Genomic DNA, 16404 nt, shown 5'->3' with positions numbered 1-16404 from the left:
CGATCCCCCTGATCGCCAATGTATAATTCGCACCCTGATTATAGTAATGTAAGAAATAGTGAATAAGGATATATGTGGTAATTTCAGAAACAGCCTTAAAAATAAAGAAAGCAATTAGCATTGTTGTAATCTCACTAGGAAATGTTGTGGCCAATTAAACAGTTTTAGGAGTGAATGTCCATGTGGAATGTAATAATCTGTTTTGTTCTGACTGACCTCTTTTTCACCAGGATTTTGCTCTCGTGGAATAACGAGGAAACTGTAGTGTTTGAGTCTCATGGTTGAGTTCTCATTATTCAGCTACGCCTAGGTATATCCAGATTTTCATTCTAGGCACCTTCGAAAACATTTGAATCAGAAAAAAATGAAATATGTGAAATCTGTATCATCACTATTTACAAACTCCACTCAAGACATACATTTTTTTAACCTTTAATAAGTTGCAATTTTGAGTGATTACAATGCACATCAAAAGGCAAAATATAACACTGACATCCAAAAGAACAAAAGGAAAAGAAAAAAAAAAGATATTGGTACTGCCATCTAGTAAATCACTGGCGTGCCTAATACAATATACAATAAAAAGTAAAGCAAAACAAGTCAGCTATTTAGGTTTTATCAGCAAAGAATAATATATCCAGTGCAAAACATTGTTCAACACACACATTGGCTACAAGCATAAAAGAATAGTGTGCCAAACAACTAACATGTGCAAGTTGCAAAAGGATTAGTTAGCACTGTTACAGTCATATGTTCATGGTGCAAATCATTGAGAAGGACAAAAAACATGACAAAATCTACAACTTTAGGCCAATTTTTCACATGCTAAAGCAACACTGTATACATTGTGCGTTCTATAGGAAAGATCAATGCTATGACTTATGGAAAACATGACCTGCTTTGTCATGTGTACTTCTCACGAATAAATTAAGATTTTTAAAACCACACAGAGATTATTAATCAATGTTTCATTTCTTTTGGAAGAACACAAGTTAATGAAGGAAATATTAACATCACATCACAGGAAACCCAAGCTGTATTCTTCACTTAGTTCAGCTTTCAACTAATAAACACCTACGTAAAAGCATGCAAGATTTAAAATAAAAAAAATACACATGGGGTTAGCCGAATGCGCAAAACACTATTTACATTTACACTCTCTTATCCCTATACATGTGGATATTGACAGAAGTAACGGCGGATTCTCTCAGTCGAAGTCGCGGTTGGTGAGGACCAGCGGAGCCATCAGAGTCCACACGTACAGAGAGATGCAGATCCAGCTGGAGCTGATCTTCACCCACACAGACGGCCACTTACTGGTCATCGTCTCATAGTTGGAGTCAGGGCTATACAATTTACAACGGGAAAAAAATTTAGATTATATACAATAGAATATATACAGAGAATTGCTCTGTATACAAACTCTCCAGTATAAACGGAGTATAAAATGACAGCACTAACTGTCTAGTGTTTCAAGTGCTTTATTTACCAAGACTGCATTTGATTGATATAGAGTACAGTACAATGGGGTATATGCACAGCTAGTGTCTTTTCTCCTATCGATAATTTTCCTGTGGAAGGTTAATCTGACTAACTACAGCATCGATGTTGTAATGTAATTAAAATATAATCAGTTCAATATAAATATACTTAAGCATACGTTTAGTTGTTCAAGCATAAAACAAGAGGAAAAGCCGTTTAAACACAAGCGCAGTCAGGAGCAGCAGGTGAGTGAATGCAGTACTTGTACATTCTGAGACCTACTTTATATCATATATCAATCAGGCAGTGAAGTGATATCAATTATGCAGGTGAATGGGTTTGACAAACCACCTGTAGAAAACACACTCTTTTATCTCTCTGACATTTTTCAGGGGTTTAATGGATCACGGTTAATCTGTGATTCCTACGGATCACAACCCACGGTTCAGAACACACACGACCCACGGACTAATGCTTGTTTTTACTTGTAGATTCATCCTAAATTTGTAACAATCGCAGAGAGATCGCCTCTCGCGTCAGTCAAATCAGATATATTAAAGCATTTAGGCTTTCCTGTAAAATATAATGATGATGGAAGTTGTGGAAGATTATTCGGGATGTGGTGGGTTTCTTAGCTTTTTAAAGGTGTTTTCTGTCACTACTTGTAAGCTGCATGGTTAATCATTAATAGATCGCAATCTTAACACCCACGCAACAAATTATAAATGATGGTGATTTGCATACGTGTATTAATCATTCCAGTCGCTGCATTCAAATCTTTTTGTCTTTAGTCTTTTGAGTTAGTTATGAAGTTGCAAATGGTCAAATAACACAGAAGTACTGGGATAACAGTTTATGGTTTTGTAGGCAGCAATTACATTATTTAACCAATAGGTGGCGACAACCAGTCATCAAAATTCCATAAATAATTCTTTAAAAAATTACACGTCTAGCAATGAAACGAAGTTTAATGAGTAAATAACTGAATCATTTATTGAAAATTAAAAATAAATATGGGTGGTGCAAATCATAATAAATAAATAAATAAATTTATACATATATACATATATATATATATATATATATATATATATATATATATATATATATATATATATATATATATATAGCGTTATCAGCAACAGTAGTACTAACAGTGAATTTCTCACAGCACTGAATATTTTACAATTTATATTTATTCAGCTGATTATTTCTTCATTTTATTTGTAATACAATTACAGGTTCTAAGTTCTGTTTGTTAAAACAAAAAGTGTCTTGTAGTGCTGTTTAATAATGGAAAGCAAATTACATTTGTCTCCACCCATTTTTGGCTGATCCGAAAAATGATCCGATCTGTGACTAAAAAACCATAATGTGATCCAAACCATGAGATTTGTGATCCTTTACACCACTAGTATTTATGAAGTGTGCTTCACACAGGTGAGTGGGCATGACAAACCACCAGTAGAAACACTCTTCTCTCTATAAAAAAAAAACCCTTTGCCTTACTCTTGCACTTGATTCTCTCTTAATCAAGTTTCTATGAGCACCTCAGTGCTTGCTATTTGTCGGCACACTTATCCACTAGGCTATTGGCATCAACCAAAGCCGAATTTTTAACTTCATTACTCCAGTCGCCCAATTGCTCAGAAATAATTCTAATATTCTAGAAAACTGCTAACTGAACTTTTTCAGCTTTCTTTGATAAAAAGAAAGTCCAGAGGAACACTGTGTATCTTTTATATGTCTTATATATGTCTTTATCACTACTTTTAAATCAATTTAAAGTATCATTACTGAATAAAAGTATTAATTTCAATAATTTAGTTACCAAAAAAAAGATAATGACTCTTTTTAATGGTATAGTGCAGTGTTTCTCAAACAATTTCCATGTCTCCTTAACCAAACACACCTGATTCAGATCATGAGCTTATTAGCAGAGACTGAAAGACCTGGAATGGGTGTGACAGACAAAAGAGGCATCCAAAACATGCAGTGCTGGTGGTCCTCCAGGAATGTGGTTGAGAAACACTGGTGTAGTGTATAAGGTTTCAAAAACATCTAATTTCAGATACATGCTGATCTTCGGATCTTTCTACTCATCAAAGACTGCTGATAAACAATTGCTTAACTGTTAATAAAAATAATAATAATAATAAATATTTCTACAGTTGAATTCAAAATTATTAACCCTCCTGTGAATTTAGTACTCTTTTAAAAATGTTTCCCAATTAAGTGTAATGCACAGTAAGCAAAATGGAGAACATTTTTTTAATTGTTTACAAAGGTGTCCCAATAAAAACCAACACGATCACCAAAGTATTATGCAATAAGACTGATGAAATTGGCAACACTGGGTTGTGGCAGGAAGGGCATCTGCTGTGTAAAATATATGTTAGAGTAGTTTTAGTTCTACTGTGCCGACCCCTGATAAATCAGGGATTAAGGCGAAGGGAAAATGAATGAATGAATGAAGACTGATGAAAATATTATCCCATACCTGTACCAGTTGGTCAGTGTCATCATAATGTACAGAGAGGCCAAAAATAGCATGAAGTGGAAGAAAGAATAGCTGTAAGTGACTCCATCCTTCTCATTATCAATAGCACGGTTGGTACCATCGCCCACTTCAAAGTTCTCTGGAGCCGGACCGTCCTCGATCAGAGCAGATTCATCACTGGTCAGGGTCAGTTTATTCACTTGAGTATTACTGGAGTTGCGGATGCTACAGAAATAAAAATCAAGTTGACAAATACGTTCTGATAATATACAATGAGTGCATTTACAAACACATTCTTAACCCAATATACATACGTCACGTAAACATGTTAACCCCTTTTCCTTTATCGCAATATAAAAAGAATAAAATTATACTAAACTATTATTATTATTATGTAATAAATGGATTAAGCATAAACTGATAGTCACAGCTAGATTTATTTGCTGATTGCGCCGAGGTGCATTGTGAATGTTTGATTTGTTAGAGGAATATGTCCTAAATCCTGATTTATATTTCTGCGTGGAGTTATTGCCATATACCATGCTACATACCTTGCCATACCTCATAACCGATGCTAATACTGTGACCATTTATACTTCTGCGTTCTGTCTGCGCTTCTCTGGCAATAAAACCTATGACACGCTAGTAGCCAATGTACATTTCTTCCTGTACATTCTGAGACCCATTTTATATTATTTATCAATCAGGCAGTAAAGATCATTGAATTTGGGAGAAAACAGACCTTAAACGCTGCGATTTTGTAATGGCATAACAGTTCACCGGAAGTGATTGAACTGGGTTAGTGAAAATTAATAGTCCTTCTGCATTTACCTTATTTTGAGTTATTTATTTGAACCGTTTCGGCAATTCTGAGTGTGCCTCACACAAGTGAGTGGGGTTGACAAACCATCTGTAGAAAACACACTCTTTCATTTCTCTGCCATTTTAACTGACACTTGCACCAGGTTTGCACCAGACACTTTCTTATCACTTCATATGTCAAAAAAAAACTGCATTTCTGAGTGTCCTTCACACAGATGAGTGGGCTTGACAAACCACCCATAGATACACTCTTCTCTCTATACAAAAAAATTCCCCCTAGCACTAAATTCTCAGTGCTTTATGTCACCGCACTTAACCACTAGGCTGTTGGCACCAACCAAAGGCAATAACACTTATAAAACGCTAGTAGCCAATGGGGTTTCTGTGTTCCACTATGTTGATTTTCTTCGCTGCACTACAAAAAAAATGCCCTTCTTACTAAGTTTTTTTGTCTCGTTTCAAAATCAAGAAGCAATTTCAATAAAAGCCAAAAATATTGTCCTGTTTTAAGAAATAATATGCCAAAATTAATTGAGATTTTCCTTCACATCAAGCCAAATAATCTTATGTCAAAATGAAGAAAAACAAGTGCATGTTTTCCCTAGCCCATTGGCAGACAATTTTTCTTGTTTTGCAGTGTTTAAATGGGATCGACACAACGTGAGGTTGTATTTCTTTATTATTTGGACTCAGTAATAATCAGTGTTGGGCGCAATGCATTACAAGTAACACGAGTTACATAATAATATTAATTTATATAAAAATAATTTAAATAATTATTTGAGTAATGGGTAAAATAACGCATTACTTTTAAAAAGTAATAATATTTGAGTTACTTTTTAAAATGTAATGAGAATTACTTTTTAGTTTAATTACCTTTCAAAAAAATAAATTGCTGAAATTAACAGTCACATTGAATCACGCGCTCAATGAGAGAATTTGCTCCCCGCAGGAACAGACAGAAAACAAGATGGCAGGCCAGAGCCTTATTTCAGCAATGGAAGTATTCTCATTATTTTGAACGCATCGAAGAAAAAAGGTAAATGAAGGTATGGGTTAATCATTAAAAAAAAAAAAAACTGAAAGTTCTGAAAGAGATCAAGCCTCAGCAAAGTAAGAAAAAGTAACTTTCCCGTTGGCGCCAAAAGCCTAGTGGTACTGTGCTCCGACATGTAAAACTGATATGCTCACGGCGACCCAAGTTCAATTCAAGGCTCGAGTTCCTTCCCCTCTCTCTGTTCCCAATGCTTTCCTGTCTGAAATCTCTACTGTCCTATGATAATAAAGGTGAAAACCCCCTAAAAAATACATATAAAAATAAAAAATAAGTAACTTTCCCCAACACTGGTAATAATAATAATAATAATAATAATTCCCTACATTTGGGTATTAATAATAGTAATTCCTTACATCCTTCAGTGTGCAATGAACTTAACTGTGGATTTAAGCACATCCAGATCGAACAATTAAGCAGTAAAGAGAAAGAAATATACTGCAAACTCAATATGCTTTTTTGACCCAAGGAGTTATGAGAATGCAGCAGAAGTAGATGTGCTACAATCAACATGTTTAATGACTTGACGATATTTTAACGATTTATTTAAAAAGTTATGCAAATTAGTACATTTTAACATCACTACCTGGAAAAAACTGATTTATTAAAAGTCTTTATTAGGTTACTGCTTTGCATGTAAACAGTTTTTCTTCTAATAACCCTTTTATTTTTTGAGTTGTCAGTGTATTAGTGTACAAGTCAATATGCTCAATCTCTACTAACAAACAACAAACGTTCTTACCTGGAGTACAGCACACACATCAGGAACAAGATCAAACCCACAATGCCCTGGGCATCCCACCACTGAACAACACGGTCCTGACCGGCAGGGCTGGTGCTGTTGAGGCCAATAATGCCAAGCAGGCTAGGGTTGCATCTGCGGTCTTTGCATGAACAAATGATTAGAATTTTAGATTGATTAGATGGTTAGATTTTAGACCATTTTTCTAACAACTAAATATTTTTGGCAAGATGATCCATACCTGGTTCATTAGTCATGGCAGACCAGGTCAGATACATGGTGTACAGAGTAACAATGGAGGACTGCAAGAGACCAGACCTGGGCTGGGACTCCTGGAGGAGATGAAAGAGGAGGAGATGAATTATTAAGAGTAGATGCTTACTGAATATGGCATTTATTCAAACCTTCAAAAAGATCATTGCGGTCTCGCCAAACAAACAATGTCAGTGTATTGTTTTGTAGTCTGTACCTGGATTTTAGGCAGGATGGACATAACAGATGCACCAACGCACAGCAGCATGTTAATGCTGATGAAGACTTTATTCTCAGTGCAGCCATCAGAGTGAGTGTAATAAACATAAAACAAGACCAAAGACATCAGGGACAGAGCATAGTTGATGGCTGTGGCAGACAGAAGAGCTACAAAAAAAGATCAGAAAAAACATATTAGAAAAAAGCAATCAAACTTTATGACTGCATTTACACTGCAAGACTCATCCATTAAAGGTCCCATGAAATTACAATAAAGTTTTTTAGATGTTAGTATCAGTTTTTAGGATATATACAAGCTAGTGTGCTCAAAATTTGCGTTTAGAAGATATAAACATAAAGTTTGTCATGTCTGCCTAAAATGCATCAACGTTTTGGTCACACTTTACAATACAGTTCATTAGTCAAAGTTAATTAATGCATTTACTAACATGAACAAACAATAAACAATACATTTACTACAGTATTTGTTAATGTTAGTTAACATTAGTTAATGAAAACAGTTGTTCATTGTTAGTTATGTTAATTCACAGTGCATTAACTAATGTTAACAAGCATGGACTTGGATGTTAATAATGCATTAGTAAATGTTCAATTATGATTAATAAATGCTGTACAAGTGTTGTTCATGATTAGTTCAAGTTAGTAAATGCATTAACTAATGAACCTTATTGTAAAGTGTTATCAACGTTTTTTTCACGTCACTTCATTCACGTTTCTCATCAAATCCTGACCAATCAAATGCTCTCTAGTCTCTGACATGCCCCACCCCCTTCAAGACACTTCACATTTGATGCGCTTGACCTCAGCCACTCTCACTGGCAGAGCGGTGATAAAGCAAAACGCTATTGGTGGCTTTATAAAAAGGAGAGGAGGTACACTATGTCCCACCCTCTCTTTGTGTTTTAGTTAAGATTACGTCAGACATTAAATAAAAATGCACATTTCAAAGCACGTTTTAAAATTTTTTAAATATGTATATGTATATATATATATATATATATATATATATATATATATATATATACATATACATATACATATACATATATACATATATATATGTATATGTATATGTATGTATATATATATATATATATATATATATATATATATATATATATATATATATATATATATATATATATATATATACATACATATATATATATATATATATATATATATACATATATATACATATATATATATACATATATATATGTATATGTATATATGTATATGTATATATATGTATATGTATATATGTATATGTATATATATATACATATATATACACATACATATATACATACACATATATATATATGTACATATATATATATATATATATATATATATATATGTTGTTCAAAAGTTTAGCGGTCAGTAAGATTTTTTTTATAGAGAGAGACATTGATACTTCTATTCAGCAAGGATGCATTAAATTGATCAAAATTAACAGTGGAGACATTTGTAGTGTTACTTATTTATTTATGTTTCAATGCCATATCAGCAGCATTGGCTATATTCATGGTCACAATTGCAATAAGTATTCTATATATAACTTACAATCATATGTTTGTTAATAATCAATCATTGTACAAAACACTGATAAAAAGTCATAAGATCTTTCAATTCAACCAATGATAAATATTCAAAAATGCCTCCAGAAGACACAATTTTCAACACTTCCCTTAAAATATTACCTTAGTTGTTTTCCAGTGTGCGTGTCTATATATATATATATATATTTTTTTTATTTAATTTATTTTTTCCCTGAATATAAACATTCCCATATATACTATTAAAAATTTTTGGGGCGAAGTAGTGGTGCAGTAGGTAGTGCTATCGCCTCACAGCAAGAAGGTCGCTGGTTCGAGCCTCGGCCGGGTCACTTGGCATTTCTGTGTGGAGTTTGCATGTTCTCCTTGCGTTTGCGTGGGTTTCTTCCGGGTGCTCCGGTTTCCCCCACAGTTCAAAGACATGCGGTACAGGTAGATTGGGTAGGCTAAATTGACCGTGGTGTATGTGTGTGAATGAGTGTGTATGGATGTTTCCCAGTGATGGGTTGCAGCTGGAAGGGCATTCGCTGTGTAAAAACATGCTGGATAAGTTGGCGGTTATTCTGCTGTGCCAACCCCGGATTAATAAAGGAACTAAGCCGAAAAGAAAATGAATGAATGAATGAATGAATTAAAATATTTTATAGTCAAAATATTCTAACACAAGTTACAAATAGATTTCTCTTTTAATAACTGTGAGTGTGCAAGTCTTGAGTGGCCAATTCTACATCTTGTATGTACAAGCTAGTCATGTCACCTTTGTAGTGTTACAAAAGATTTCTAATTCAAATGCTGTTCTTCTAACTTGTATGCATGATACATATTTCTTGAGCACCAAGAATAATAGAACAAATTATAAAGGATCATGTGTCTCTGACGACTGGGGTAAAATTTAATAAAAGGACATTTTAAACCTATTAAAAATAAATTAACAGATATTTTGGGTTTTAAAGATATTTTACAATAAACTGCAAATGAAAAATAATCAAAATTTTGTCCAACATCAAACTACTGAATGCACAGGTCAAAAGATAATGTAAATGTACTTTTTTTGTGCTATACAGCTGCGTTTTGCAAAAATAAATAAAATAAAATAAACTTGAATTCTCATGTGGGACAGAACAAATGAAGCTCTCGTAATGCATACCTGCATACCAGCAGCGAGAGTTTCCCTCCTCCATTTTCTCCACCCAGGACTCATTCCAAGAGTGGGCAAAGTCAATCAGAAGCACAAGCTGAATGAGGATGAAGCAAAATGCTCCAGCCATCCCAACGTAAAACCAGACTGGAAAAGATCCAGCAGAAGATCATCATTAGATCCTCACAAAACAAAGTCAAGTCTGCCTAATCTTTAATCTTTCATTGCTTAAGCTGGCTAAACAGTGTGGTTTTTTAATAAATCAAACTGCACTTTTTCCATGGCAAACTACATCACATGTTGCATTTAGTTGTTATTTTAGTTTTTAGGTCACCATATTTCACCTTAAAGGGATAGTTTGCCCCAAAAACCACTAGCAGCTACTGTCTTATATAGTAGGAACTAAAACATTACAGAAGTGATCCCTTTAACATCATCTAACTGTAAGCATGTTTCATTTTAATTTACTAAAATAGGACTCTACCAGTAGTAAAAGGCCCCTCAGGAATGAAGAATGCTCCGACTGTAATAGCAGTGGCTGCAGCAAACTTGAAGAACCAAAACCTGTGGAAGAGAATTACATGTACACATTTAACAGACACTTTAATCCTAAGTAATCAGTCAGGAACGTGAGCTGCAGTTCAACAATATTCACAAATGCCTTGTTTAGTAATCTAGATTTTAACACAAGCAAATGAAAAGTGCAGAGATGCAAAGATGAGAAAGTAGTTTGTTTTTTGGATATGTATCGGTTCAGGATTAGTTGATTCTTAAAAGATTTTATGGCTTCAGCAATTCAGTGGGAGGCTGGCACTCATTCAATTTTAGTTCCTTTTTGTGCAGAAACAACAAGGCGCCACTTGTTTAGTGAAATTTAACATTTCTAATCATAAACCCTACTAAAGAATTACACAATATACCCTTTCACACATATTTTATTGCTCAATTACTGTTAAGATATCATGTGTGAGCAGGACCCTTAAAATTTATTCTGCCAATTTTACAGTAAGAGATGTTATAGAGTTTGTTGCTATATCACCTTCAATGGCTATTTCATGCCTTTACAAAGAGTTTAGGTTATAAATGGCACTTTTCTATAATACATAAGTTTAAAACAATAAAAAATATATGAAGAACCGAAATAATACATTATATAACATAAACATCTAAAACAAAGGTTATGATTTACTTTTGAAAAATTCAACATTTTTAAAAGACTTAAAATTCCTTATAAGTAGTAAAATAATAGTTTTCTCCAGATAAAAAACACTGTATCATGCATTGCAAAAATAAGTTTACATTTAAGATTTTAATTTGCTAGTAAACATGCCACATGTGTATAATTATAACTGGATTAACAGTGTAGGCATGTACAAAGAGAGAACATGCAGAAGAAAGAAATCTGCTTTGGACTAGGCATGGGACGATACCCGTTGTCAAGGCATACCGCAGTTTGGAAAAGTCAAGGTTTTAAAACTGGCAAAATTGAATTGTTATACCATTCCATTCGTATGGTGTATGTACAATTTTTTTTATTTCTTTTTAGTTTTTTAAGACAACAGTATCTCCAGTGGAAAAGATATCCAAAGACGCTGTTTCAAATTGTAAAGACATTTGTGTTATTGAAACTAATGAAGACAGCAGAAGTCAACGATTTATTGAATTATTTAGTCTGACATGTTTACTGCTCCAAAATGTTTCTCAGAATAAAATATATTTTGTGAAAATACTGTGTTATGGGGAAAAAAGTTTTTGTTTTAACCCAGACATTTAAAAAAAAACATATTTTAGAGCAGTGATCACAATACCGTGAAACAGTGATTTTTTTATTCAAGGTTATCATACGGTCAGAATCTTGTACCGGCCCATGCCTACTTTGGACTAATCATAATGTTCTGTCTGGCTGTTTATAGTAATCGCTGCTGATTTTAATTTACTTCTATGTAAACATGATGTTTAGACAAACATTTGACTGTTGTGCTGTGTCTGGTACTTGAATTTGCCATGGGTAATTTCCTAATTTATTTGCTAATATTCAAAAATAACTAGAAAACATAGCTTTAAAACATATTAATTAATGATGCAGTATCTATTTTAATGTTATACAATGAATGTATTATAGTAAAAACACAAACAATCCCATTTTTAACACATTTTAGTTCAATGGTGAATACACTAGTCGAGCTGCCTTTGCCTTGATTTGCTCACAGATGTCTTGTGCATTGTCCTCTATCAGAATTTACATTGTTAAAGTCTGATTCATTTACAAAATTTAAACGAAACATATATATTCTTTTGTAGTTCCTCCATTAAACAAATAAACAAAAGGTTACATTAAATTCAAAATGACAATCTCTGTCAAAGTCATTCGCCCCAAGCAACTCCTCATCATTCTCCCTCTCTTTTCAGACGGGCCAAACCCAAGGACCTACTTTGGGCACCTCTATTCTAGAATAATGAATCCTTTCCAAATAGAGCTATTATCTTTATCAATATCATGCAGCGCTTGTTATTATGGTATTCATACAGACTAATGATAACATTAGTCTAATGATACAGTGCTAATAATAGATTTTTGGAGTTAAATTTGGTCACACACTTACCCGTTATGCACAGCAGCTCTCGGGTCCTGGCTGCTCTTGACCTTGACCATGATGAGAGAGAAGAGCAGAAAGAACATGGCCATCCCAAAGCACACACGATAAACAGCTTTATAGCCCACCAGCACATCACAGTTAACATGACCTTCCACTCCTGGAATGGATGAACCTATTCCTCCTTCACAAAAGCCTGGAATCTGTGGTGAAGTTAAAAAAATGCTTCAGTCACAACCCTGAGCATCAAATGTAAAACTAATTGAACTTTTAATGCACAGTATTGCTGTGTCACCTTCTTCAATTGCCCCTCCATGCCCGGCATGAGCATAATGCAGGCGATGCCCACACCCAGCAGCATAAAGAAGGCATAGATCAGCCGAGTGACAGTGGAGTTGTTTCCACTCGGGCAGCATCCGCACAGCAGGCAAGGAGCACTGCCACAAAGGCAAGGGATCTACAGAAGAAATAAACAAACAAAAAATGTGATGCAAGCCATTTTAGATGGTATTTTCAACCACAGTCTCTCTAGATTTAAGCAGTCAGAGATCTCAGAAAACCTAATTCAGTAATATGTGTCACATATATTGATTACATCATTATAATGAGCAATAATAAATTATATTTTTTTACTTATCAAATGCTGGAAGACTTAATAGTTCATATTTATTTTCTAACATGAACATTTTCACATGTTAATCTGGCTTAGGATATTGAAAATTCTGTGACCATTTAAAGGCCTTTTTTCGTTAACTCTGCTCAGCAAGGCTCAGTTTATGACATCAATTAATTTATAGTGTACTCACACTAGGAACGTCTTGAACCGTGACCAGGTGTGATTGTCCCCCCTCCCCTCGACCCACACTCGCATTGCATTTTTTGCCTTCCGAGCCTGAACACGATGATGTCATCGATGTTATGATTGTTCAGATTAATATAAGAGGCGCGCTCTCACTCTATACAATGGAGATTACATTAGTTATATTGTTTTGTATTATTTTTAATAGGGCTGTGCAATTATTCAAAAATTCAGCTTCAGATTATGAAAGGCTTCTACCGATTATGAAAAAACATGAATCGAGATAAAATGATTATTGCATCATATACCGCCCCCTTTCCAGTTGCACACGTTTGTTGCTCTGCAAAGCTCAGTTTCAGGTGAAAATGACTAAAAGCCTGTCCTGTAATGTAATTATGCAGCACGGGATGCGCAACATTCATTGATGTACATTTGAATCATTCATGTTTTTCAAAGCGCGAAAGAGATCGCATGCTGTTGTGCGTGTGCGCAATCAGCCTCAGAGACGAGCAGAGCACACACATCTACAGTCATATAAAGTCATCTTAATGTGAGCGCTTTAATGGTCAAATAGGTGTCAAAAAGCGGTGTTTAGTTAATGTCCTGCCCTGGCCAAACTTCTTGTGCAGAGCTGCAGTCTAGGCGCTGGCATCAATATCATGATAATACTGTATATCGTGATAAATCCTTCAGCAATTTGTTGCAAAAAGATCATGTTATACCACTGTAAGTCTAGTGCACTACATAAGCTAGCACAAATAATAATTAGCAGTTTTTTCAATACCTCTCTAATTTAAATTACTCTAATTGTCAAAAACGTTCCATTAATATAACTTCTAATGGTCAATCGCTTGACGCCATTCTTAAACTTTAAGTCGATTTGGATGGAAGTGTTTGCTAAAGGACTTAACTCAAATGTATACAGTAAAGAGATGGAAGTCCTATCATCATTTACTATTACAATATATAATCTTTAAATGACTTCTTTGTGTAAAACAAGCAAGGCTTGGTGACTCATAATAAACATGATGAATGCAGAGTGAATCATATCAGCTTTTAGGAATAATTTAAGAAGCCATCATCTCTTGCTTGTACTCAGGGTACAAACCAGACAAAGATTGTACCTAAATTTGTCCAGCCTTACATAACAATGACAAAGTGTTTAGCCATAATTAGCTCAAACAGGACATTAAATCTGTCCTGAAACAAATCTCCGGATAAACAACTTATCAAACAGTATCAACCAAAATAAATAGCCTGCGCACTCTATTGTTAGTGACATAAATATTATAATTAATAAACTTGACATGACAACTAGTTAAACATGACAATCACACAACAACAAGACTCTATACCAACGCATTATTTTATTAATGATGAATATTAAATGATGACCTCTTTTACAATATTACTATTAAAAATTAACTAAATATAACTAATATAATAACTAACAATACTAATATGACTAACATAATTAAAATTAACTTAGTATAAGGTGTTAGTTACAAAATCCAAAACATTTATAACTTATTATGAATAAACATTCTATTAAGCAATGTGTTTTCACTTCTGTCTCTGTGTGTGTGTGTGTGTGTGTGTGTGTGTGTGTGTGTGTGTGTGTGTGTGTGTGTGTGTGTGTGTCATCATGTGCTGAAATCTAATCAGTGTTTTGATGTTGCAACCCCTGAAATCATCATTTGAAACCAGCATGTCATGTTGGAGGATGTTTCTTATGCCAAGAAATGACACTTGTGCTGGGAAAACACGTTTATTAATCTCTAAACTGAAATATCAAACGACGTGTTGGTTTCATTGTCACACCAGAAAACATTGTTCATCTTGTTAAATTATTCGACTACGAGAGAAATAACAGTATAAACGTTTTATTACTAAAATTTCGCGAAACATAAGACGAAAGTGTTGTTTACTTTGTGTATCTATGGTTGTGTATGACCACAATAACATTTTGTTCTGAATCAAAACAAGGGAACCACCCAACATGACACTGTATATTTGATGCAGCAGAACGAATTTAATTAAGACAATTGTGATCACAGACATTGTTAAAGTCATTATCATGCGGTGATGTGTCATTCTTGGTAATTATTCTCGCGATTTAGTGGGTTTTATGAATTTAGGGCATCTCGAAAGGCCCAGACACCATTTTCTCCTGTGTCTCTGTGCCGATACGAATGTCATCAGCCATCACATGATTATAAACTCGTCGAAAATCCGACAGTTTACATCTATTAGTTTGTATTTCTATTTATGCAGCATGTTATTAAATGAACTCACCCAACTGGCCATGGAACAAAGCCCAAGTACGGCCCCCATGTTCGTCGGTGATGTGCAATATTTTTCCGGACGGGTTTGAAAATGGACGCGGTGTGTTTACAATGCAGCTCCGCTGTCTGATGAAGCCGGAAACCGCAAGGTAGTTTCACATTCAACATTTCAAAATAAAACCTCTGGCTTTGACGGAGGCAAAATATTTCATGGAAACTTCCAAGAAGGTGCCGGGAAAAGTAAAAATTTTTCATTTTGTATCTATTCAAAACATAGAAACGATTGATACAAAGTGCATGTCATTTATTTTAAACACAAACAATAAAAAAGTCACACATAATAATAATAATAATTATAATTATAATTATAATTATAGATTTAAATGATAGGTGGCTCTATTATATGTTTTAATTGAAATTTGTTTACATTAATTAGTTTATTGTGGGAATTTCTAAGGGTTATAGTATATTTCACATTATGGACTTTTATATTGTTATTGTTATTTAGCCATTTTCAAAGCACTCTGTTCAAATTAATGTCAACCAAACCTCTTTTACCTACAGCCTTCTCAATTCAAACAAAGCTCCCTTCTTGAAACTATATATTGTTTGTATGGTCCTTTAAGAATGGAAACTTCCAGCTTGTTTTTCGTGGTTTTCAAAGGGCTCATATTTGTGTCTTGCTTCATATTCTTTGTTTATATTTTTCTGTGTTCTGAATGGCTGCTCAATAATCTGAGACAGATGTCCATACGCGTTTTTTATTGTGTCATATTATATTGTGCCATGTTTAATCTTGTTATATGAATCCATTGCACACGTTAAAAGAACACTACTTGTGTCTCCACTGAAACAGATTTGTAAAGAAGTAGGGAAGAAAGCTTAAATATCAATTATTTCACTCCTACGGTTACCAAAGCTAAAAACAGGGTTG

General features: G+C 34.1%; 1 protein-coding gene across 1 annotated transcript; it reads right to left on the bottom strand.

Moving 5' to 3' along the window:
• Positions 1–416: 416 nt before the first annotated feature.
• Positions 417–15611, bottom strand: serinc1 (serine incorporator 1). Its single transcript, XM_056481499.1, has 10 exons — positions 15481–15611; positions 12682–12843; positions 12396–12589; positions 10277–10356; positions 9802–9939; positions 7070–7239; positions 6842–6932; positions 6601–6742; positions 3983–4207; positions 417–1346 (listed from the first exon to the last, which is right to left on the bottom strand). Exons 1-10 carry the CDS (start codon positions 15517–15519, stop codon positions 1208–1210), a joined length of 1380 nt encoding a protein of 459 aa, XP_056337474.1. The 5' UTR covers positions 15520–15611; the 3' UTR covers positions 417–1207.
• Positions 15612–16404: the final 793 nt, after the last annotated feature.

Source organism: Danio aesculapii, chromosome 20 (genome assembly GCF_903798145.1).
Source record: "Danio aesculapii chromosome 20, fDanAes4.1, whole genome shotgun sequence".
In the NCBI taxonomy this organism is placed as follows: Eukaryota; Metazoa; Chordata; class Actinopteri; order Cypriniformes; family Danionidae; genus Danio; species Danio aesculapii.
Note: the sequence above shows the minus strand (reverse complement) of the source record. Positions and strands in the feature narration are given on the sequence as shown.

Excerpts from the sequence above, each read along its gene's own strand:
- serinc1 (XM_056481499.1), bottom strand. The coding sequence starts at position 15,519 with ATGGGGGCCGTACTTGGGCTTTGTTCCATGGCCAGTTGG. Across the intron at positions 6,743-6,841 it reads TGCCATGACTAATGAACCAG|ACCGCAGATGCAACCCTAGC; the intron begins GTATGGATCATC and ends GTTCATGCAAAG. Across the intron at positions 4,208-6,600 it reads ATGTGTGTGCTGTACTCCAG|CATCCGCAACTCCAGTAATA; the intron begins GTAAGAACGTTT and ends TTATTTCTGTAG.